Raw genomic sequence first — 25291 nt, 5'->3', positions numbered from 1 at the left:
TTAGGAAATTATCAAGTTGATTTTTGTTATTTCTCTGCAAAAGATTTTTTTCGAAAAAAAGAAGGTTTTAGATGCAATATTTATACGTAAAAAAAACAATAAAACATCTAACTATAAAATTATTTTTTTTTTCCAGTGTGCAGGTGCCACACGTAAATTACGGTGTCACACAAAAATTATGATTTTGAAATTTTCTGTCAGATTCACGTTTATCACTTTAGGTGTGACGATAATTTGTATTTTGTATCACACGTCTTTATTTTTTTTATAGAATCATTTAAGATAATGATGCAAAATTACATTATAATGATTAACTTTTTTTATCTTTATAATATATGAATAAATTATTAAGTCCATTTTTCCATTTATTAAATATATTTATAAGATTTAAAATTTTGTATCGTCTTTAATCTTATAATTAATAAATTTTCTTAGGTATATATCGGCTCCGAATTTATAAAAAAATTTGTCACGAGGGAAACACTGATCTAACGTCTTACAGTGATATCATAACCGCTTTAGTAAATTTTACATGTTAAACAGATCTACTTTGAATAAAATTGCGAAACCAAACTCACCAACATGAAAATTTTCTTTGTTAGAATTGTTGTAACCAAGGAGGTTCGATGTGTTTCAATTTAAAATTTGTTTTAAGAATATCGTTACAAGAGATTTTAAATTGCAGACCGTGAATTCTAGAATTAAAAAATTTTGACAATATAAACCGGAAATTAAGATGCAGAAATATTAATCCATAAAAAGTTAAATTAGGGTTGTTTATTTTTTCCTATATAAAATTGTACTTTCTAATTGTGTTAATAGCCCGTTCTAAAAATGGCAAAGCTGATTATTCGGTTTATTCGACTCGAACGAGACAAAAGTACCCAATTGGTTGCTATTTTTATGACATTGTAATTTTTTTTTTAATTTCGGCGGATGAAACATTCGTGAAGTGATAATTAGGTACGAGGATATTCTCCAATATATTTCTTAGAATCTCATCTTTTATATTTCTTGTAGATTTACAGAAATTTAATTTCCTTAATGTGCAGTAAACTGTATATTTACCATGTTTTCGCTATATGATTATTATTACTATTATATTATAATTACTATACAACTTACAATGCATAATATGTTTTTTATAATGTTTTTCAAGCAAAAAAATTATAAAAATTTAATAAATCTATATTTGACCAAATTAATTTTACTAGTACGTAAATGGAAAATCCCTTAATAACCACATTTTTAACCACATTTTTGATTCCAGCTGCTCGAAGAAAATCAAATAGCAATCTTTACTTTGCACCTAAATTAAAGATTTTTAACTTTCACGGTAAAGGTGGAATGGCGCAAGAAGTTTTGATCCTCAAGCACATTTATTTTGATTATCAATTAATAAGGTAACGTTTATTCTGAATTGATATTATTCTAAAAAATTTAAAAAATGCATGTAATATTAATATTGTTCAATATGAATTCTAATAAAAAAAGAAATTATCAAATTATCATATTATAATTTATTAAGAATTAAATTTTATTATGTCTTTCTTTCTAACTAAGTTAATATTAAAGTTTTTAACCATAATAAAGTTCGGTCCGATGAAATAAAAGGTAACACGTTGAGTATTAGATGCAACGTCTTTGTATTATATTTTTTTGAATTAAGAATTAGGTATAATTACCGTTGAACTCTCCGTTATATAGTTTGAGAACCTCGTGTCGTGTATTGGTATTATATTTGTTATATGTTCTAATTAGTTACATTTGATTTTTTCTTGAAAGAAAGCGCTAAGAAACTTAAATATTACTTTCAATTTATTATTATTTTTTTTTTATTTTTTAAACAGGCGTGATTATTACTAAGATATTATAATATTTTGCATGAAGTGTTTCGTACTTTTGTGTCACAATGTGCATTCCTTTTTTGATAATTACAGCCGACATTACCCTGGGAGGAAGAAATTTTATGTATTTTTTGAATTTGAACGCCATTTTTTTTACATATAATTTTTTTTTTTACATATGAATTATCGTAATGTTCAAAATTTATTGGTTGGTTATTAGATGGTATATAAGGTATATGCTTAAATTAATTTAATTGATACATAAACTAATCTCGCCTCATTTTATTAATTTATTGATATTTTTAATCCAATATAACTCAACATAAAAAATATTCATGAAAAAATCTTGATTACTAAAAATTTAGTTTAATTAACAATAGAGAAAGTATGTCTTGAGCAGTGATACCTTCAAAAAATTTTTATACGCATAAAATATTGACACGTTATAATCTGATCGTGCTAGTACATTTTGTGATGTAACTTGATGACCTGATTTGTACTACCAAAATATGTGCTAAATCACTCAAATAGCGAAAAAAAAATTTTTTTTTTTACTATTGAAGGCGTAAGTTTCAGATTAGTTGTAGATTGGTTTGAAAAGGTTCATTACAAAATCAAAAATAAGTATTATAAGTTGTTTTTGTAATATATGTTATTTTTTATTTTCACTGCTTAAGTTTTAAAAATTTTTAATAAAAAACCAAAAATTAAACTCTCTATATATAATACTCTCAAATTGCCCTATGGTAAGCAATTTTGCTTTCTTTATGAATAACATGTATGTTTAATATCTTAATTATTAAATGTTTACAAATAGACTGCAAGAATTTTTTACCAAGATTATCCTAATAATCCTTATATAAATGCTCAGTATATTGCTGGAGGAAAGATTTTTCGCTCAAAATATAAAATAATAGTACTTGGACATTATCCACAAAATGTTAAGTATACACAAAAAATTGGTTGAAGTGCTGTTCAATATCAAATTCCTGATGGATATATTGTAAAGACAGAAATTGCAGACCAAATTCTGTAGAAACAAAGTACACTTTGGCAAATAAGGTTTTATATACTATTACATAGAAAAAAGGACGAGCAGAATGGATGGTATCTAGTGAACGGTCTGCTAGTGGGCTGTAAATGCATTTTTAAAGGTATTTTAATTACTTATTTGCAAAAATTAAATTAATATTAATATGAAGCATATAATATTTAGTAAATTAAATACGTGTTTTTACGCGTTTTTATTAATTAATATAGAAAACTAATCGTGAAAAATCCTAAATTTCCGGAGTACATGTTTTTGGATTTGATATTAAAATATTACATCAAGTACGAACTGGAGAATCATCTATAGAAAAAACTACTATTGATAAAAGAAAGTGAAGTAGTATCAGTATCACAACAAAATAAACGATATGCATCATTTGGAGGAGATGCTCACAAGAAAATTAAACAGTTTATTTTATGACATCAAATAGTATCAGAATCTGGGGAGTCAATTCACTTAGTACGTAATATGGAATTAGAATATGAAGATCATATTATTAATATAAAATACAATTTATCATTAGATAATATAAAATTAGATGCCTATATACGTGCCTGTGATGAAGCTTTATTAGATCATGATGGATATCGAAGACTTGCTGCTGTGAAAACAGGGTTGATGCATGAATATCAGTTGCACAAAGGGGGATAGAAATTACAAAATTAATTAATGAACAATTGATAAAGAATTGAATCAACAACCCATACTTGATGATGATGAAGAACATCAAGATAATCCTATTGGAATCATGGTTGATGAACAAGAAATTGGTAATGGTGTTTATCGATCTATTAGAAATCTTCTTCAAATATTTATTCCTATTTGGAGCAGATCAAACCCACCGATTCTTCAACCAGGAAATACAATTAATTTGAAGCTTGATGGAGATGGAAGAAATGTGGGTCGTAAACAAAATCATGTGCTGATAAATACTATGTGTTTATTAAATAAAAAAGAGGAAGTGTTAAAACCAGACATCAATATAGATAGTATTAATTTTATAAATTTTTTATATCATTTATTATTAAATAATAAATTAGTATTTGTATTTATATATAGACAAAGAAAGATACAAACATTGGCCAAAGTTGTTAAGTATCAACTTCAAGATCTTCAAGAAAATGGGATTTCTGTTAACGATGTGCATTGGTCAATTGATCTGGTGACTGGAAGTTTATGTACAATATAATGGGATTAAATGCGCCAAATTCAAAATATTTTTATTTATATGAAGCAAGTAATCGTTGGAAAATGGATTTACGTGGCCAATATTAAATAATACTTATTTAAAACTATATGAAAGATGTTTGAATTTTAAATAAAAAATCTACATAGACATATTTTACACATTTACATAAAATCCATGTTGGGTCCTTAAAACTATATAAAATAATTTTATATAGAACTTTTCATATAAAAAACAACTCCTTTCACTGCTGCACATGAAGGTATGATAAAATCAAGATACTAAAAATTTTGCATAATTAACTCAATTATGGTTAAACAAATATTTATTATAAATTCGAATGTTTGAAATGAACAAGTTCAAAATAAATCACATTTCACATATTTTACATTTTATAGTCCTAACTTCCCCTTTAAACATGAAGTCATGAACTCTTATTTTCAATCATTATATTTATATTATTTTGAATTTGGACTAAATTATGAAATTTTGTCAAATTCTGGCCAGAATAATACGTTTCAAATTCTAACTTCAAAAAAATACCTAAATTTATAGTATATCCAATCAGAACAATCACAACATCATTTTTGTAGTTTAAGTTAGTATCAATTAAATTACATGGTTATATTTTAAATATACAGTATGTATCTAAAAAAAATTTTTTATTAAATTTATAATTTGAACAATTTTATGTCCCAAAACTATAGTTTACTTAATTTATTTAATAAAATTATTTTTAATAAAAATCTTTATATATTTTACAAAGTATTAATAAACATATTATTACATATCATGTGTTGTTATCATAACGATCTTATGATCGATATGAAAAAAATTATGAAATTATTATGTTCAACTTTGAGCTTCAACAATGGCTTCTTCTATTGTTAAATGGAAGAATCGTTTATTGGTTTTTGGAAATTCTATTCCTTCTTCGATATTATTTTCTGTTTTCTCGTTTATGCTTTCAGTTATGATTGGGATTTGTCGCCCAAAATCAGCCCTAATCAAAGCATTTTGAACGCGTTCATCCAAAATATTTACAAAGTGATATTCAACTTCACGTGCCGCATGCTTATTCACCTATATGTAAAATAAATATTTAACCAATTTAAAAACATATCGTGTTAAAAAACTGACCATCAAGATATTTGAAATATAAGCTAACCGCTTTTCTAACATCAATCAAAGCCTGAAAACCACTGGTGTCCACATAAGAAATTGCCGAGAAATCATATATAACAGCTCGTAACGGTAACAACTTCTCATTTTCTGCAGCATCGACGAGGCCATCAGTTTCATTCCATGGTTGATCATCTAAAATGAAATGATGTTAATACTTTCTAACCTGTCGTTCTAGTATTGGATCTGGAGCAAACAATCACCTTTCTTCACAGCTCTCTTGTACAATCGACGTGTATGCAGTTCGATATATTCAACAATACTATCATCGATATAATTAGAATTTGGGAAGGTAAGTGATTCAGTAAAGCGAAAAATTACTATTCCTTCAGGTGGAGTTTCCACCGTCGTGAATGAAGGATCTTCTAGCGGAACAAAGGCGTATTTTGGAATAGAATCATCAGATTTATCAGATTTCCTATTGAAAGTGGCAAGAGCAAGGCGACCTAACGTGTCGACACGTGGACGGGCCATGCGAGCAAGAAGGACAATAAATGAGAAACCCCATGAAGCAAAGATACCATTCTGAAAGAGATAAATTCATAAATATATCATTGAATGAAAAATTATTTTGCAATTGTACTACTTACGTCAAGAGTGGAGAACATGGAGACTACGATAGCAATAGCGAAGACAACCAAGTCCCAAACTATAAAAATAATATATTCTATAAGCATATGGTTTCAAAAAAATTAATTAAATCGAAATCTTGTACTTGCATTCGACATAATATAATGTCCTGATATAAGAAGGCCTTGATAATAAAACCATCACGGCTTGAATGATAACGGCGCTATAGAACAAATGAAATAATAATATTTATAACGTAAATTCTAACAACATGTAATATGCGTAGTACTTACGAGAGTGCGGCTTGTGGTATATAGAAAAAAGCGGGAGTCAACACGTAAAGAGCAAGGATGACTAATGTTGCACTAGAGACACCGGAAAGTGGCGTGCGCACACCGGCTCTTGATTTGAGGGCGCTACGTGAAAAAGAACCAGTGGCAGTAATGGCACCCAAGAAACTACCGATAACATTGGTTATACCAATAGCAATTATCTCTTGGCTCGGTTGAACTAAGACGTAATACGTAATCGATATTAAAGATGAGAAATCGAAATTCATGTCGAAAAGTAAGCTAAAAGTCTTACCTTTGTAATCGTTAATTCTCCCAAAACTCTTTGCGATCGAAATGTGTTCCAGAAGTGAAATGAGAACTATGATATGAATACTTTTGAATACAGCATTCACTAATTGAGGCTCAAAGTTGGGAACTTTAACATGGTTTAATCCGCGGGGTACTTTTTTTACAACCCTGAATGGGAAAAGTTTTTCGTCCGTGATATTTCTCAAGATTAACCAAGAGATAAAAGTGGTGACGATGATGCAGATTATGTACCGCAAGATACCGCAGAAGAAAAAGACTTTTTTATATTTTGTAGAGCGTTTTTCACCATATGCGCACCCGTATTTCACTGCGTAAAGGAATGCTAGCGATATGAGTCCTATTGCAACATCAGACTTTGTTCTAGGTAGCCCTGCGCAAAAATCTATAAGAATCCTATATGGAGGATTTAATCTTGTCTCAACACCAGTAATTCCAAATAGATTCGGAAGTTGACCAATGCTGAGATTTAATTTAATGAGATTAAAAATTTCTTGACAATAAACTATAAACCATATTATTACCTGATGGTTATGACTGAGGCGGAGATGTAGCCCGCAATGACTGGACCTAATTGATTCATTGTGAAAATGAGCAAGATGTGTTTGCTACTTTGGTTTCCGTAAATTAAGACACTCACCAGGAATGAAGTTGAATAACCATCCAAGACGGAAGAGACCAATAGCTAAGGAAATGATCCCGGAGAAAAAACAAATAGTTGTGGTAATATCCGTGCTTAAGTATGGAAAATCTGTATCACCATAATCAGCTTTAACGCGTGGTATGGTTTGAGCAAGTATAATGGACATTACGGCAGTTGGACCAATCGTCATGTCCTTGGATGTGGCGAATAAACAATACAATGTCATGCCAACGAAGGAGGAGTAAAGACCATATTCAACTGGTATTCCGACAATATTTGCGAAACCCATTGCTTGAGGAATTACAACAGCGCCCACAGTAAAACCGGCGATGAGATCTCCGTAAAGCCATGTTAAATTGTATCTTCCGATCCAATTTCTTATGGGGAAAATCGATTTAGTATATTCAAGAGAATGATGAGGAAATTGTTTAAAGAAATCATTAAATTGAGATTTGAGAGAGGGGCCCTTTTCCGTGTACAGTAAGTTTGGGTTATTATTTGTATCGTTCGACATTGTTAGAAGATGACGATGTTGACAAGCAGGGCAAGGAAACAAAAGCTCTGACGCTTGGTTTTAAATATATGTAATTTTAATTGGTGCAACTAACACAAAATTACACCATAATCATTTATAAAAACGAAGTTAGACATAATTGACAATCGACAGATTTGCAACACAAAAATTGCACCATTATTGATTACAAAAACGAATACAAATAAATAACGAAGGAAAGTTCCTAATAGAATGTTCTTCTCTTGACAGTCAGACGCTGAATGTTACACTGATCATGTGATCTAACAAAATTTGCCTAAACAATCGAATAAATGATCTCCTCATTGCTTATTCTGAGATAGTTAATCAATAAATTTAACTAAATTTTATTTTCGAATAACACATTACGAACTTTTTATCTATATTATCTATAACGACAGATTTCATTTTAGATGCGCCAAATCTCTAGATGCTATAAATAAATAAAGACAATTATGGGGCGTAATATAATTGTTGTCCTACCTTTCACAAACGTCGGAAAATAGGATCAACAATTGGACGGAAAAACGATGATCTACAAGGACCGAATTTGCTGTAAGAATGGGACCAAAATAATTTGTAGATTTTTTCTTTTTTGGACAATGCCAGCCAGAGTTTTGTGACATCTACTGACATTATGTATCTCGAACCAGAATTAAGATGTAGTAAATGTGCGTTACCTCTACACATTCGAGTTGCAATTGTAATTTACAATTTTTATAGCTTACAAGATAGGATGAAAAGAATGATATAAAAAGAGGAGAACGAGGGTTAGAAGAATGAATTTTGTCAGTCTTAGTTTTAAATCCAGTATTATTTGATCGCCGAATGAGGCAGTAATATTGTATTTCATATATTAGTGTTTTAAATCGAGTTTTATTTGTGCTGTTTTATTAATATACGATTTTATTATTACTTTTAATAAAGTATAGACCTTAAATTTGCAATATTATCTTCGTTATACATATTCTTTAGATGTTCCTATCACGTGACAGTGGCGTGATCAGCCGACCATAATATTAGTGATAATATTGAATAACCTTTAATAGCGAAATTAATTGATGTTATCTAACAGCTTACTGGTAATGAAATAAAAGATTCACGTTTTCTTTTAATGTAAAAAAATATTATTTTATCAATGGTTAGAAATACTAGAAACATATGCTATGAAATAACTGTATTATTATGCAGACGTCCAAGATCATGTTCCATATAAAAGCATAGTATAAAACAATAGGTATTTTACCTATAAAAATTAATATAATCTAAATAACGTAATGCGTCAAAAATAACAAAGATATTTTATGCAATAATAATTCATCTAAAAAAATATCAGTATGTTAAAAACTACATGAACCTATTTGGCTGCATAATATAAATATAATAATTATCTTCTTGCCATTAAAATATTCAATATAATGCACTCTTTTATGACTTTAATCAAAAAATATATGAATAAAGGAATGGATAAAAGTTAACAAATTTTTATTACCTATCAAAAAAAAATTTAAAAGATTCAAATTTAGGAGAAAAAAAAAAATGAAACTTAAATAAACTATTTATACAATTTTGATCATATCAATATAAATAAATTTCTTAACATCAATATTTAAATAACCTAAAACTTTAAATATCATATAATTTATATTCATCTACTTTATCTTTCAGAAAAAACAAATCGCTAGTAAGAAAAATTTGTAATAAAGTAGCCAAATATTTAAAGGGAGAATTTGTCCTAAATTTTGTAATATGATTAAGCTCAAATGATTATCATGGATTTCAATTAAAAGGTAATTAAGATTCTGTTTAATATTTTCATAATAAATTAATATTCTGATTATTTAGCTCACTAAATAAATATAAAAATTTAATTTTACAACAAATGGAAATATTGTATAATTTCATTTATTAACTCTGGTAAATCTCCTGAAAATATCTTTGAACATTCAAAAAAAAATAAAAGAATTAGAAGTTACATCATTATATGATTTTCGGAGCGACCAAGCGACAATTCTGCTGTGTCACACAAATATTTACGTAAAGTCTAATGATCGTCATCATATATATCAAAACTCCATAAAATACTTACTACGTGAAACCTCATTCTTTGTCGAGTTAATGTGAAATAAAATTGTTTCAATTTTTTATGAATTTTATGGAAGAAAAGAAAGCTGATTTTTAGTATATTTACTGTATAAGCAAAAATTATTTTATTTTTCGTCAGATTTGATGATTTATTTGTTTGTTTAACATTTGAAGCGTTTGTACATCCGATTTGTAAAAATTTATAATTAGACAATTAAAGTTTGAATAATCTGTTGCGAAAAGTAATTTCATAATAAAAAAAATAGGTTTTAAAAATTCAATTCAATATTTATGTTGTGGGTCAGATGACGATTTGCGTCAGATGTGGATTGATACCTGACGTGCGTCACCTGAATCGTACAATAAAGGTCTACTTTTTTTTTACTAATGAAACTACTTTTTATTCCATAAGTAAACTTATATGTGACAATAAATTGCATAATATTATACCTATTTAATTTATGTTATAAGATTTACTTGAAAAAAACTTGTACTTTTGAATGAAGTACTTTTCCATGAGTTTAAGTCTAATCAATTTTAATGTTTTAGAATTACATATTTCTTAATATAATTAATAAACTTATTTTAATAAAAAAAAATATTAAGTTTGTGTTTAATTATAACATAATTATAACAATTTTATATCACAAGTGACGCGCGTCAGGTATTGACGCACGTCGATGCATCTGACGCAAATCATCATCTGACCCACAACATATACACATTAAAAATTCGCAACAAACTTTCTCCACTTTTCAAATCTTAGCAAAAGAAATGCTTTATATTTTGTTCTGTTTTCCCAATACATTACTGACCGACAATCAATAGACATATCCTTCACATATTATATTAAAATTTTGATTTATTGACTAAACATAGTCAAAATAGGAAGGATTACTTGATTTTATTCATTTTTTAACATAATTATCATAATTGTAGCATTTGAAAATAGATTCCTGAGCAGATTGACCTAGTCACACGCAAAGGATAGTAGTTTTGGAAGGTCAAAACGAATATTTATTGTTACATTTGTATTTTTATAATTGATTACAAACTGGTCTATTCTATATATAAAATAATAATAATAATAATACTCTATAATTCCAGTGATCAATTATTAACATAAATTTCTAGTATTGTATTATAACTTAGTTTTTCGTTTCTTTTAATACTTTTCGCAAAGTAAACTCATCAACAGGTTTATTAGTGATATAATCATCAATATTAAGTTTTTTTAATAATTTTATCTTCATATCAGGGAATTCATTAGTTTTCCAATCACGATTATCAATCATTTCTCTAACTTTTTTTCGTGTCTCATCAACATTAGCATGATAATATCTTTTAAAAAGAAAAAATAAATAAATTTATATGTAAATAAAAAAAGGTATTTAAAAATTATTTTAAAAATAAAATAAATAAATTAATAAATAAATTTTACATACATTACTTCAGGAAACCATTCTTTCCAACGTCTCTGATGTGGTAATAAATAGAATAATTCAATTTTGGCCAAATACTACAAGAAATTATCATAAATTTTTAGCAAAAAAAAATTAAAAAAATTTTATATTAATATGATATAGTATATATTAAATACCTCTGCTCTTGTAACCAAAAATGAGCCATCATGATCTGAAATTGCCTCACTAAATAGCGTGATAAATACATTTAGAATATATATAGCCATTATAAATGCGAACAAAATCAACAATATCATAAGTGTAGGATTATCTTCATATGGCCAATTATAAAAAGAACTCGTATCGCCTACATATATATATGTTAAAAAAAGTTAATAGAGTTACTAATTAAATAAACTAATAATAAATAAAAATACTTTCATATACCTGTGAGCAATAAACAAGTTGCAAAAAATGAGGTAGAGAAAGTTGTAAACATGTTTGTGTTCTCATCAGGTGTTTGTAAAATAAATAAATTGGAGTCAGTGCTAGTTTCATTATCAAATACTTGATAAGTGGGAGCCATATTCCAAGGATTATTAGGATCATCATTAATTATACGTTTATCTAAAGAATAATTCATTTTTGGTGATAATAGAATATGGAACGCAAATGCGAAACTTGTTAAAATAACCATTATAAAGTATACAAAAAAAAACATGACCCTTTTTGCTATTCTAACAACAATTGTATAATAAGCATCATAATTTTCAAATATTCTAAAAAATGATATTAATTTTAAATTTAAAAGTAAGCATGAAAAAGTGATATATGGAATTATCTTTTCATGATCATTTTCGTGAAGACACCAAATTGAAGTGCAAATAGGAAATATATATACAAATAATACTAAAAAAAAATAAATAAATAACTTAAATTAATAAATTTCTTAAATTAAAATTCTTTTAAAGAAATTAAAATAATTTACCAAGTATATTTCCAATATCTTGTATCCATTTAGTAGGATCATAAATAAATTGACGAATTTCTAAAATCAAATACATAGATCCAAGTGTAATCGAAGTAATCAAGAGTTTCCTTTGAATATCTACATGTTCTTGAGAAATTTTAGCAGCTATATTAAAACATATAAGTAAAATTATATATCCAAACCAAATTGCTAAATGATAATATTTTCCATATTTATTCCATTTAAAATTAAGTATTGCTTCACCACTCCATGTTCTATAAATATCTCTATTTATTGTTTCAACAAATGGACTAGGTTTAGGTAATATTAATTCTGTAAACCAATTATAATATTTTGAATAATTTACAAATTTAATATAAGGATTAATGAAAGTAATTGTTGGTATTCTTTTATAATTTGAAGAATAACTAACAATCTTAAAATAAAACTCAGAAAATAAACCACATGTTATTAGATCATCAATAAAATTAAAATATGATAATATATAAAATGTAATAAAATAGATGGGAAATGTTAAAAGTATTATTAAAAATTGAAATGAATTTAGTATTAGGGATATTCTCTCATGATTTTCAAGTAAACTACTCATTAATTCATTATATTTAAACCATAATATAGATCGAGATAAATTAACCATATGAGGATATTGAAAAGAAAAAAGATGTAAATTACTACTTTGATGTTCAATACTATAAGAAGGTGAATCAATAATCATTGTTGTTTCTAATGAAAATTTTTCAATATATTCTGGATAATATTCGTTAAGTAATGGCATTGTAGAAGTAATGATACTTAAAAACATCTTATTTCTGAAATCTTTTTCGAAATGATTTAAACAAATTTTATAAATTTGATCCACTAATTCTAAATCACGTCCTTTAATTGCAGAATTTAATAATTCAATACCATATTTCAAGAGATATTCCTTATTATTTTTAATAACTGAAGCCCAACCATCACAAATCGCAAAGCTATTATATTTTGGTAAAGGTAAAGTAGATTTTGAAAATTCTTTTCTATAATCTCGTAAATCTCGTAAATCTCGTGAATGATCAATCTTATTAAATTTCATATAATAATAATAGTTTAAAGAAATAGTTTTGTCATTCTCATTAAAATGGTAAATTAGAAGACCAACATTTGTTAATATAATGATCTCATTATCATTAAATAAATTCATTTCAAATGGTTCTATCCCATAATCCACTTTAAACTTTTCATCTCTTGTACAAATTAAATCCCATCTATTATTAATATTATTCTTTTTAATAACTTGCAATTTAATTCCTTTATAATCTGCAAGGTTCCTATAATTAATAATCCATTTAACAAAATTTTGTTCCAATATGAATTTTTTAGAACCTGATTCAGCTTCTTGAAATAATTTACTTATAGTATCCATATATGAATTATAAGAAATAAGTGAAAAAATATTCAAATGGCTATACGTTTTATCCATTTCCTTGTTGATAACTTCATCGGAATTATTAATAGGTAAAGAATTTATGTATAATATCATTTTTTCCAAATCAACCTTCCAAATATCTCCATCCTGAATTACATATGCAATTTTGTTCGTAGCTCGGACGCTAATGTCACATTTTGTTAATAATTTGTCATTCTGTTTCGAATGACCTAAACATTTTTTCCAACCCTTAACGGAATCCCAAAATCCGCTGCATATCTTATTACTGAATAAAGGACACAATAAAGGAAATAATCGAGAACGTAAAGCGGGATATTTTATAAGATTACGTAGTTGAGTAACTAAATAAAAAAAAAATGATGTTAATATGTTATAATATTTTTAATTTTAGGGAAAAAAAAAACTTTACCATTATTTATATCTAAAGAAGCAATAGGAATTTCTAATTCAATTGAATATATAATAATTTCATTCTTGACTCTTGTACAAATAAACTTCTCGCTACTAGAAATTTCGATATTATTTTCGATATACTTTTTACGTTCCCAATCTTTACCTTCTATTTCTTCGTCAATAATTAATATTTTTATACTTTTTTCAGTATCAAGATTCCACTTATAAATGGAATTATTTGAAAATAAATAAAGTTTATTATATTTTGATATGGTAATAAATTTAAAATCTTCAGGATCTTTAAATAATTTATATACTCTTTTACAATCCCATTTTTTATTATTAGTTTGCGTGGAATAAATAAAAACAGTATGATTACTACCATATAAAATGAGTTCCCCATTTACGTTAAAAGTACAATAAACATAATCACAATAGTAACCACAATCCAATATAATTTCTTGAGAATTGTTCATATGGTATATTTCTAATAAAATATAATAAAATATAATCAAATAAATATTAATTATCATAGTTTAAACCTTTATAATTCATATAATTCATATAATTCATAAAGATTTGAATAATTAGTTATTTAGTTCTTACCTATTTTATTTTCATCATTAATAAACGCAACTTCTTTATCATCGGAAACACTTATTTGGTATAAGGTTTTGTTGGATTCTGATTCGTCATTAGTCAAGTCTCGTTTAATTTGAACATTTCTATCACTTAAATCGAGTATATTGTCTAATTTAAGTGAATACTTAACATTCCAACCGGCAATTGAATTATCTACTTGACTATAAGTAACAAGATATTTCTCATTTGGTGATATTTCTATCTTAGTAACAGGTTTATCGTTATGTGGATTATTGTTATGTAGTTTATCATTATGTGGTTTATCAATATCGATATCGGATTTTTCATCGATTTTTATGGAAATTTCATCCATTTTACTAATTTGATAAAGATTATTTTCTTTTCGAAAAGAAGAGTTAATCTATTGATTAACGTTCTTAAAGCAACCTCTATTACCATGTTATTTAATATAGTTGAGGTAACACAAAGATATTGCGAAAGAATTTGCTGCCATAATCTAAATTTTTACAGATAATTATTTTTTATCATACTAAAAAAAAAAAAAGTTTCTAACCTAACCTGGTATAGTCAAGGTTAGGTTCTAAAAAAAATTTCTGTTAATCGAGCAATGATCGTCGATATAAAACGGTCATTGTCAATAAGCGTGTTGGTAAGTTGGCGTATTTCACTGCATTATATCCGGTATGTTAGATAATCACCAGGAGTTAACGTTACAAAAAAGTTATACAAATGGAGTTTAAGGATAAATTATTTGATGGTAAATTTTATTATTGAACAAAAATATGGTTAAATGAATATCATAAATAAAACTATTCTATTTGTTAAGGGCAAATTTTCTTATTAATGTATCTTAATCGAGTAGAACAAGTACGACAAATATTATAAAAGACACTCGGGCAGAGCTCGAGTGACTCGAGTCCAAGCTTGATTAAATTGTTAACGCAGTAAACTTTATTTATAAAATTTTATGCATGAATTCTATAATATGTTGATTTTTTTTGATTATTCTTCCTATAAGTATAATTTGCTAATAATAATTTTGTTTGGTTATTACAATTTTCTTATCGAAATAATTGCGAATGATATAAAAAAAATTCTTTTTATTCATTGTGATCACTTAAAAAGATTAGCAAGTCGATTTTGAAACAATGGAAAATGTATTATGTAAGCATGGCTAAATGATCGGCGTCCAATAAGGCAAGAACAAATTTTTAACGTCAACATTAAAAATTTTGTTCGTTCTGTTCGTTTCTTAATGTCGAATTTGACACCGAGGCTCACCCATCACCAATGTCTTTTTTATATTTTTTTTTTATTTTTTACTTTTCTAATAATAAAAAAAAAAATTCAAAATTAAGATCATTTGCGAATTACCATTTGATCGGTAAATTTGTAAAATGCCGATCATTTCTATGGCAAAATAATCATTCTCTCGTACTTATTAATAAAAAATTGATATTTTTAAAATTGATCCATTTAAAGTCAATAAAATCATAATTTTATCATAATCATCATAATAAAAATTGATTTTACAGTAACAATTGACAACCAATCGGTTACCAACATAGGTTCAAATCAAATCATTAACCCAGCCAATAATCAGTCGTATATGCCGATCAAAGTGTTATGGTTCAAAATCATTTTTTAGAAACTCTTTTTCTTTTTTTTCCTACTATAGATATTGGTTTGACTTTGGGTATTTTTGTTTGTTTTTTTTTAATTATCAGCTTCGATTAACTTCTTTGGACTTTTGATAAGTAAGTTTCAAAGCATAGTGTATTTATAATTAGTTTTTTTCAATTTTTTTTTTCATCTTTTAGGACTAAGAACTTACAAATAAAAAAGTGTATGTGCCCGTTTTATGTTGATATTTCAAAGTTCTTCCGTACATGATATTATCATCGGGGTATTCATAAAGGGTGATATTATAGACAGTACCAATCAGTATATAATTAATTTTTTTTTCATTGAAAAATGTAGTTTGGGAAATTTAAAAATAGTAAAGCAGATTCCAGTAGGTAGTTACGATTTTTTTTCCATCTTAACTTTTTTTTATTACTAATACTAATAATATAGTTTTTTATTTATTTTTTTCTTTTTTAATTTTTTTTCACTTTTTTTCTTCCTTTTCTTTAACATTATTCAATTACTAGTAATTGTCTTCTTTTTTTTAAAAAAAATAAAGATAAAAATAAAAAATAAGAAAGATAAAAATGAAAAATAAGAAAGCAACTTAAAATTTTTTTGTCTTTTAGATTCGATCAGGGATCTGTGGACGATACCAAATTAACCTGGATAAGCGTGTTCAGGACTTCAGGTACTGTTGTACGAGATTATTCGCGATAATTGTTATCTTTGATCGCTTAAAACTCACTGTAACTTGTTTTCAAATGAAGTTTCTTATTATTAAGCATATAAGTTCTATTTTTAATGACGATAATGTTAACGTAAAGAGAAACAATAGTACACAAAGTTACACTCAATATAATTACGTGCCAAGTTAATCGGTCCCACAAAAATGATCGCGTACCAATGACTGCGGAATTTTTGTACTCACGTGATGCAAAGCACAGTAGCTCAAAAATCAATGCTCGTACTATTGAGGTGAGCGGTATAGAACTTGTGCCCGTCATAAAGACATTTGCCACCACAAGCTACAAAATAGATTTATTATTTTTGATAAAAATTATAACATTTTCCGAGTTTCATAATAAAAATAAAGTTAAATAGCAAAATGAAAAATTCAAGAAAGAAAATAAAATTCTAAGTTTCATTCCTAAGAAATTCCCATGTGTTATATTTAAAGGAAAATAATTAACCAATTAAAATAATAATTTCCTTTTTTCAAAGTTTCCCCAATCGTCCTATTAATATCCAATTTAATATACAGATCAACTACTGCTGCCCTCTGTCAAAATTAACTATATTAATCCCCAAAAAGAACCAATAAAAACCCTTTCAATTAGCATAGTTTAACGTCATCGCGGATCATAAATTAGTCATTCAATAACATCATTGCGGACGCAGTAAATTTAAACCAACTTCACAGAAAAATTCACATTCACGTGATTTGTGATATCGATCATTTTTAAAACTGTATATAATAATTTATGATAGATTTTTACAGTATTATTATATCCATCTCTTTTTTTTTCTATTCTACCAAAGTTTAATAAACCATGGATTCAAGTAATCTAGTAAAATCTTGCTCCGGATGTTTAAAAACGTAATCTCGACTTTTTTGATGGAAAAAAAAACATGTAACGCGTGATAAAAACTGTCAGGTGACTTCACGCGCACGTACTAATCGGAAAAGACAAATAAAAGAACATGAAAAAATCAAGACAATTATCATATTTTATTGAAGATTTGCTAGAGATTATAGTTGAATAGATTATAAAATACAAGGAAAACACACGTAGTAATACTTTCGAAGTCATTGATATTACAGAATTTCAAGATGATTCTAAAGTAATATTGAATGGTTAAAAAAAAGTTGAAAAAAATTTTAAGCCTTTGAAAAAATGATAAAAGATATTAAAAGTTATAATAAGTGACATACAATGTCTCATACTTGGAAAGATTATAATATTAATACATATATAATAATTTACATTATAAAATTATATTTTATTAATAAAAAGGATTTGAAAGTTACAACTTCAAAAATAATTTTATTGATTATTAACTTGAATAGAAATATTAAAGTAGTTTTTAAAGTCTATTTGTTTTGTTTACTTTTATTTTTTTGTCATTATTTTCGTTGATAAAAACGGAATTGATATTTTTAGAAATGATCAACATCACAAATCACGTAAATGTGACATTTTTCTGCAGTGATACTGAGAAGTTCAAAAAACCTGACCTAGTGTATTACTGTGATACAAAATTAACATTCTAATTATTCCTTTTTTATCCTCATTAAAATATAATATAAAGTAACACCAATAACGCCAACTTATTTTTTTTTATTACTAAATTATTTAAAAATTAATGATGGCTAAAGCAAATGAAACTCAAGTTCCTACTGAAACTGAACAGAATAATTTAAAAATCTTTGATAAAGTTTCTAATTCAGTAAATATTAACCATAATAATTGTTCTTATTGCAATAAACCATTTACTGAAGAATTATGGTGTAAAGAATGTGATCCTCATCGCATGATTGAAGGTTGGACTAGCGGAAATAATGACGTTGATAAATTTATCAAAGATACAATTTATGATATGAGGAATGTAGATGAAAAGTATAAAGCTAAATTTCTTGAATGGGTGCCATTTGATAGGTTTAAAGATATAAACCAAATTGGTGTAGGTGGATTTGCAAAAGTGTATTCTGCAACATGGATTGATGGTAAAGCAGGATATACTAGACAAGATGATTTAAGTTGGAAAAAAAAAGAACCTCAACCTATCAAAGTTGCTTTGAAAAGATTAAATGGATCAGAGAATATGTCAGTTGAATATTTAAATGAGGTATGATTTGTATTAACTTTACATATTTTTAATTATTAATTAATGATAATTAAAATTTTCTTTGTTAATTTTAATGTAAATAATAGCTTAAAGTACATTGGAATTATTATAAAGCAAATGACATAGTTGCATTAAAATTTTATGGAATGACCAAAGATCCTGAAACTAAAGAATTTATGATGATTTTACTATTTGCAAATGAAGGCAATTTGAGAAGTGTTCTTTCACACAACTTCAATAACCTTTTATGGGAAGATAAATTTTTATATTTAGAATGGTTAGCAGGAGGTCTCAATTATTTACATTATTTAGGATATTTCCACAAAGATCTTCATAGTGGTAATATATTACAAGAAAATTCTCGAACTTATGTTTCAGATTTTGGATTATCTGGATTATCAAATAAACAAAAATCAGATGATAAAATATGTGGAGTATTACCATATATTGCCCCAGAAGTTTTGAATGGAGAACCATATACATTATCATCTGATATCTATAGTTTTGGTGTAATTATGACTGAATTATCATCTGGAATACCACCTTTTCATGAAAGAAAACATGATACTACCTTAGCATTAGATATATGTAATGGACTCAGGCCAAATTTTGGAAAAGGAACTCCTGAAATTTATAAGAAACTAGCTTATAAATGTATGAATGCTAATTCAAATCAAAGACCAACAGCAAGTGAATTGCATGATAGTGTAGCCTTTTTGTACTGTTCCTGTAATGGCTATAAAGAATATCAAGAATATGAAAAATTTGGATATAAAGGAAAGGAAATTAAGGCTATGTTTAAAGAAGCTGATAAAGAAATACCAAATATTTCAACTTCATATGAAAAAAACCCTAATGCTATATATACTAGCAGATTATTTACATTTAATAATTTAACAAAACCTATTAATTCATCTCTTATTACGTCATACCTTGATGATGAAGGTATTATGTATGGTATTATGTTTAATTTAACGATTATTTTATTCAATAATTGCTGATTTTATTTAATATTTCTTTTATAGGCTGTCCAGATCCTCTATTATTTGACTTAGAGGTTGATAGCTCAGAAGGTAGGTAATAAGATATAATTTACAATGTACCATATAAATTAATTAATTTATGTTTCTATTCAAAACAACAGATGATGCTAATAATAAAGATGATTTCAATTATTGAATGATTATATTCTATTTATTTTATGGTAAATTTATCTTTATTTGTTTCTATTTTATTTTTTTCAGAATTATTTGTTAATTTTATATTTAATAATTTGTAGTCATGTATATCTATTGCTGGTTAACATCTCAAGAAAATGCATACGAACAATAATACTATGGACTTATGGTATAACTCTAATTGTCAATAGTTGATTCCTAACTATGGTGGTAACCTGTAATTGCAAATGAAAAAAAGTTTTTGTTTTTTATTTGAATATCTCTAAAAGAAAATTTTACATATTTATTTTTTTATTCAACTTTTAGTATCATAATAATTATATTAACATTGTTATTAACATGATTAAATTAAATTTATAAATTGATAAAATTCACTAATAACTTTTTGATTATTAAAAATAAATAATTTTATATTTAAAGTTACAGCAAAGTGTGTGTTTTTTATGGATACATCAAATTTCAAACTTCGATTCAGAAAATAATGTTAACATGAAATTTTTGCTAATTCACAAACGGTAAAATCATTTGAAATATTTCAATGTGCGATTTAACGTTTAGGAACTTGTTTTTTTTATCAATCTAAAAATAAAAAAATTATGTATAAAATTAATTGTTGATCTGCTATGATCCTTCAGCCTACAGCCTTTCATAGAATTATTTTTTAAGCGGAAAATATAATACATAGTTAATATGATTTATTCCCTATAAACCATATAATTAACTTAAATATACTTAATATACTTGCATAATTAATTACATATTAATATATTATGATATTGTGTAATATTCCCATATTATTAAAGCTTTTATTATTGTTAATTAAAATAAATTTATTAAATTTTTATTCAAGCTAAATTTAATAGTTTAACAATAATTTTTATATTAAGTTTTTATTGTACGTATACATTACCGAAAAAATAAGCTCAGCTCTTAAGTGTACTAGTTGTACTTGAAAGCTAAATAAATTAAACACGCGTGATATACATAACAAAAATGACATTTCGATAGTTACACAAGATCCTAGAATTTTAATATTCCCTAGTTTGGACTATACTTACCGTTTCGGACAATAAAAAAAGTATACTGAAAGTCTATTTCTTATCAATCAGATGTAAGTATAACAAATTTATATACTGATTGTAATATACTGCGTATCGAATATATACCGTAAAATCGCAAAAATAAGCACCCCTCGAAAATAAGCACCTCCCCCTATTTTGCACGATCTCATGCAGCAATAAAACATAAGAATATATATATAAAAAAATATCGCAAAAATAAGCACCTCCCCAACTTTTCATCCACAAAAAAGGGGTGCTTAATTTTGCGATTTTACGGTATTAGTTTGTATTATTACTCATATAAAGTCAACATCTAATCTCTAATCTCATAAATTAACATCTTTGCTGAAATGTATTTAATTGTGTCCGAATAGTAAACAAATCGCGCAATCAATTGTGAGAGCTCTCAGCATGACTATTGGAATCGTAGTGATTAAAGTTTTATTAGGCAAATTGATATCGTAATGATATTATTAATGATATCGTTAAGATTATCTTAACGACCATTGTAATTTACAAAATTTACTAATGAAGATTATCAAACTACTTAGAAAATGTTTAAAAACATGTGATGATGAAATAATAATAAAATGTAAGTTCCTAACGTTTGACAATCAAATCCCACATTGAGAATCACCTAAAAAAAGGAATAAAAAGAACTGATGAACTGTTAATAACAGTTCATTAAAATAAAAAATTAAAACTAAAAAAACACCAACCAAGTCCGTGTGCGGTGAACACCAGCATTTTCACGAAAAGAATTAGTCCGGAACCCATAAAACTGGCTTTTCTCTAAAATAAAGGATATTGAAGAACGTTAGGAACTAACATTCTTAACAAATAAATTTAAAAAATAAAATTCCTCTTCCCCTGCATACCTTGCATCTACTTCGTTTTGAAAGGTCCAGGGAACCGTCTTCTAGAAAAAGATAGAGAAGAATATTAGTAAACGTTCATAATAAAAAAAAAATTTTAAAAACATTCTTCCATTGGCATACCTTACGTCCATTTCATCTTGAAACTTGAAAGGACCAGAGAGCCATACTCTATATATAAAAAATTAAAAAAGAACGTTAGTATACGTTCTTAACAAAAAAAATGCAAATTTTTTACTAGAAAAATTCCAAAACTTACCTTTCAAAAAAGTCCCTAAACTTGTTTTCCGGATACACAAAAAATAATAAAAAAAAATAAAAAAAAATTTTTAAAAATATATAAAAAAACAAAATTCAATATACATGACAGATAACTAAATTGAATAAATTTAAACAAGGTATCTTGAATGAAGCAACACCGTCCAATCAACAAAAATTAATGAATATACAACCCTAAAGAAAGTAGTGGAGGTAATTAATGAGTTGAGAAAAGAAGAAAGAGGCCGCCAAAGAAAAGAATGAAAAAGTAGAAAAGAGAGTTAAGGTAAGGAAAATTAGGATGGTTATATTGGAGAGTGGTTAGTGGGATTAAATGTGATGGAAACTGAAATAATAATAATAGTAAAATACCAACACGAGAAGAGTTCCAAGAATAAAATCTGGTAAATGCAAGCTGTTTGACAAGACTTCCATAAAAGAAGGAAAAGAAAGACAAAAATGTGTAAAATAAGCATGATAGGTTAGATAAAAAAATAAATCATATATACAGTTATAGAAATAGGAATTGATAAAGTAGTTTAGGGCATATTTACAGATAGTAAGTGTAAAAATTAAAGATCGCAGATCTGCTTTCAGATAACATTATTTTTTGTTGGATTCAAAAACACAGCATTTCTACACGTGCATATGATGAATTAGTTGACTATTAATACATTCACAATTTTGTTTTAGTGATATTATTTCAAATATCCGACGATTTAGAGTATGGCAACAACGGTTACCATAAATACCTATTCGATCACATTCCATTAAAATATCTACTAAAAAGAATATTAAATTATGGAAAAGAGATGATAATTCTCTCACAGGTGATTGTTAACATTAATTTATATCATAAAACTGTATATTAATTTTATTATTAAATTATTTCAACATACTATATTTATATATATATTTTTTTTTCATAGGCATGCAAATTTTCATCTGTTAAAAATGCAAAAACTTTTGCCACATTAATTGATTCTTCTGTAGGTACCAAAGAAGTTGTACATATAATTTTTAAGGGAATGGTACCAAAGATGAATCGAAAAAATTGAATTAGATTTAATGAAAAGATACACTACTCTCTTTGCATTACAGCCCTTAATTGATGGTGGCGTTGATCCGAGAATATCCAAATCTTGCGAAGGTTTCACCAATTTATCAGATTATTTTGCACGAATAGCTGGTGATTGGTTTATTATTGAAGAACAACCTTATTACGATGATATTGAAACAAATAGTTAGTTTTTAATATTTCATTTGTCTTTATTATATAAATTGTTTTTTTTACTTTGTTCTATTCTTTGTACTGTACATACAAATACCAACAATATTATCAAGTTATCTCCTAGGCAGCGTATATCGATACCAAAACTAGGGAACGTTTATGTAGATATATATGGACCCTTATTCAGATCTGAATTAATGATATCATATTCAGATATGGGTTATAATGCGGCCTTAATACACAAAAAAATTTGAACTCAACATACTTTCATGAAGATGAACATGGCAATTTTACTATAAATTGCTTGCGTATTGGAGATGTTGTTATGATGCAAATACAAGATTACAATGAATGTTACGTCATTGTTGAAGCAATTTTTAGTCATAATGGTAACGATAATAAGTTGTATGTATTTATTATTGTGAAATGGTTTGAGGAGACTTATCAGATTAAACTTGTCTGTCCGATATATAGAATACAAACAGATAATAGATGGCGACATGTTTTTCCATTATCTGCAATAGATTTAATTAATAACGCGATTTACTGAATACCAACTATATAAGAAATATGTACTACTACTTTAAGGCTATCTAATTAAAGTAAGGAAACAATAAATTTGCTATTTACTAATATAGTTCTTATATCATTAACATATCGTTACGTAATTGTACTAATATTTATACGATATTATTATAACAAATTCTTACCAATGTCTTTAAGATTCGTGTTATAATATGGTAATAACATTGCAACGATAACTGACAATGTGTCGCTATTCTTACCGTTACTTAATGATACCTGTCTCATAATGTATCAGTATAGGAATATGAACAATTGCAATATTGGTGTTTTATCGATACCTTATCAATATCATATTGACGTCAGAAAAAATTTTATAGTTTCTGCAAAGTAAGTAAAGTTCTTCAGCATATAGAGAATTACCCAAGTATTAGTTTTTTATCAAAATAGCTTAGGTCTTCCCAATTCCCAAAGTCATGGATATTTTTGTGTAAAATTACTGTGCTGCGCGCAATTGGATTTTTCACTTTACAGCGTAATTTTGCACTTTTATTAGATATTTGGAGTAATTAGTATTTTTTCAAATTTTACTAAGGATTTTTAAATGGTGTTTGTTTATTTGTATATTTTAAATTTAATAAAAGTGTAAAGGTAATATTTTTAAATGTTTTTATTGTAAAAGAAATAAAATAATTTTTTTATTATAATATTCTATAAGCCAATCAAAATTTAGATATCACAAATCACGTGGGGAAGTACTGGAGTAAATACCGTCCAGATTAAGGGATAGTTAATATCAACCATTGAACCGTAAAAAATTATGGCAAAGGTTAGTCATCTGATCAAATTATCTTATTATCGCCAATAAAAATGCCTTAAATCAGTGTTACCACATGTCAATGTTTAGTATTAAAATCGGCATGTTCATAAAACACACTATTTTTAAAATTTTGTAATACTATTTTTAAAAATGTAACACTATTTTTGATTGTGAAAATTTTACGTAAATATTTGTGACAAACAGAATTGTTGCTCCGAAATCCATATACTTTACAGAAACTTTAAATTTTCAAATGATATCATTTCGATATCGTATCAATATCATTTCGATATTAAATCGATATTGAAATGATATCGAAATGATACCGTTAAGATAAACTTAACGATATCGATTCTATA

At 26.5% G+C, this 25291-nt stretch overlaps 4 protein-coding genes across 4 annotated transcripts; 1 reads left to right on the top strand and 3 right to left on the bottom strand.

The window, feature by feature from the left end:
* Positions 1-4936: 4936 nt before the first annotated feature.
* On the bottom strand, positions 4937-7592 carry OCT59_007712 (uncharacterized protein; the record flags this gene model as incomplete). Its single annotated transcript, XM_066150556.1, has 9 exons — positions 4937-5167; positions 5253-5401; positions 5470-5791; positions 6035-6059; positions 6130-6346; positions 6422-6585; positions 6670-6897; positions 6960-7005; positions 7076-7592. 9 exons carry the CDS (start codon positions 7590-7592, stop codon positions 4937-4939), a joined length of 1899 nt encoding a protein of 632 aa, XP_065998872.1.
* A 3251-nt stretch (positions 7593-10843) lies between these two features.
* OCT59_007711 (uncharacterized protein) lies at positions 10844-11795 on the bottom strand (the record flags this gene model as incomplete). The annotated part of the gene is made up of 4 exons (XM_025324869.2): positions 10844-11036; positions 11141-11214; positions 11296-11465; positions 11546-11795. 4 exons carry the CDS (start codon positions 11793-11795, stop codon positions 10844-10846), a joined length of 687 nt encoding a protein of 228 aa, XP_025184035.2.
* Positions 11796-12496: 701 nt separating this feature from the next.
* OCT59_007710 (uncharacterized protein) lies at positions 12497-14863 on the bottom strand (the record flags this gene model as incomplete). The annotated part of the gene is made up of 4 exons (XM_066150544.1): positions 12497-12504; positions 12675-13856; positions 13925-14395; positions 14515-14863. The coding sequence occupies 4 exons, from the start codon at positions 14861-14863 to the stop codon at positions 12497-12499; spliced, it is 2010 nt and encodes a 669-aa protein (XP_065998871.1).
* A 3644-nt stretch (positions 14864-18507) lies between these two features.
* On the top strand, positions 18508-20166 carry OCT59_007709 (uncharacterized protein; the record flags this gene model as incomplete). Its single annotated transcript, XM_025314964.2, has 4 exons — positions 18508-18987; positions 19074-19932; positions 20013-20060; positions 20132-20166. The coding sequence occupies 4 exons, from the start codon at positions 18508-18510 to the stop codon at positions 20164-20166; spliced, it is 1422 nt and encodes a 473-aa protein (XP_025184034.2).
* Positions 20167-25291: the final 5125 nt, after the last annotated feature.

The sequence above is a fragment of the Rhizophagus irregularis genome, chromosome 15 (assembly GCF_026210795.1).
Source record: "Rhizophagus irregularis chromosome 15, complete sequence".
NCBI classification, from domain to species: domain Eukaryota; kingdom Fungi; phylum Glomeromycota; class Glomeromycetes; order Glomerales; family Glomeraceae; genus Rhizophagus; species Rhizophagus irregularis.
The sequence above is the reverse complement of the archived record's forward strand: the minus strand, read 5'-3'. Positions and strand labels throughout refer to the sequence as shown.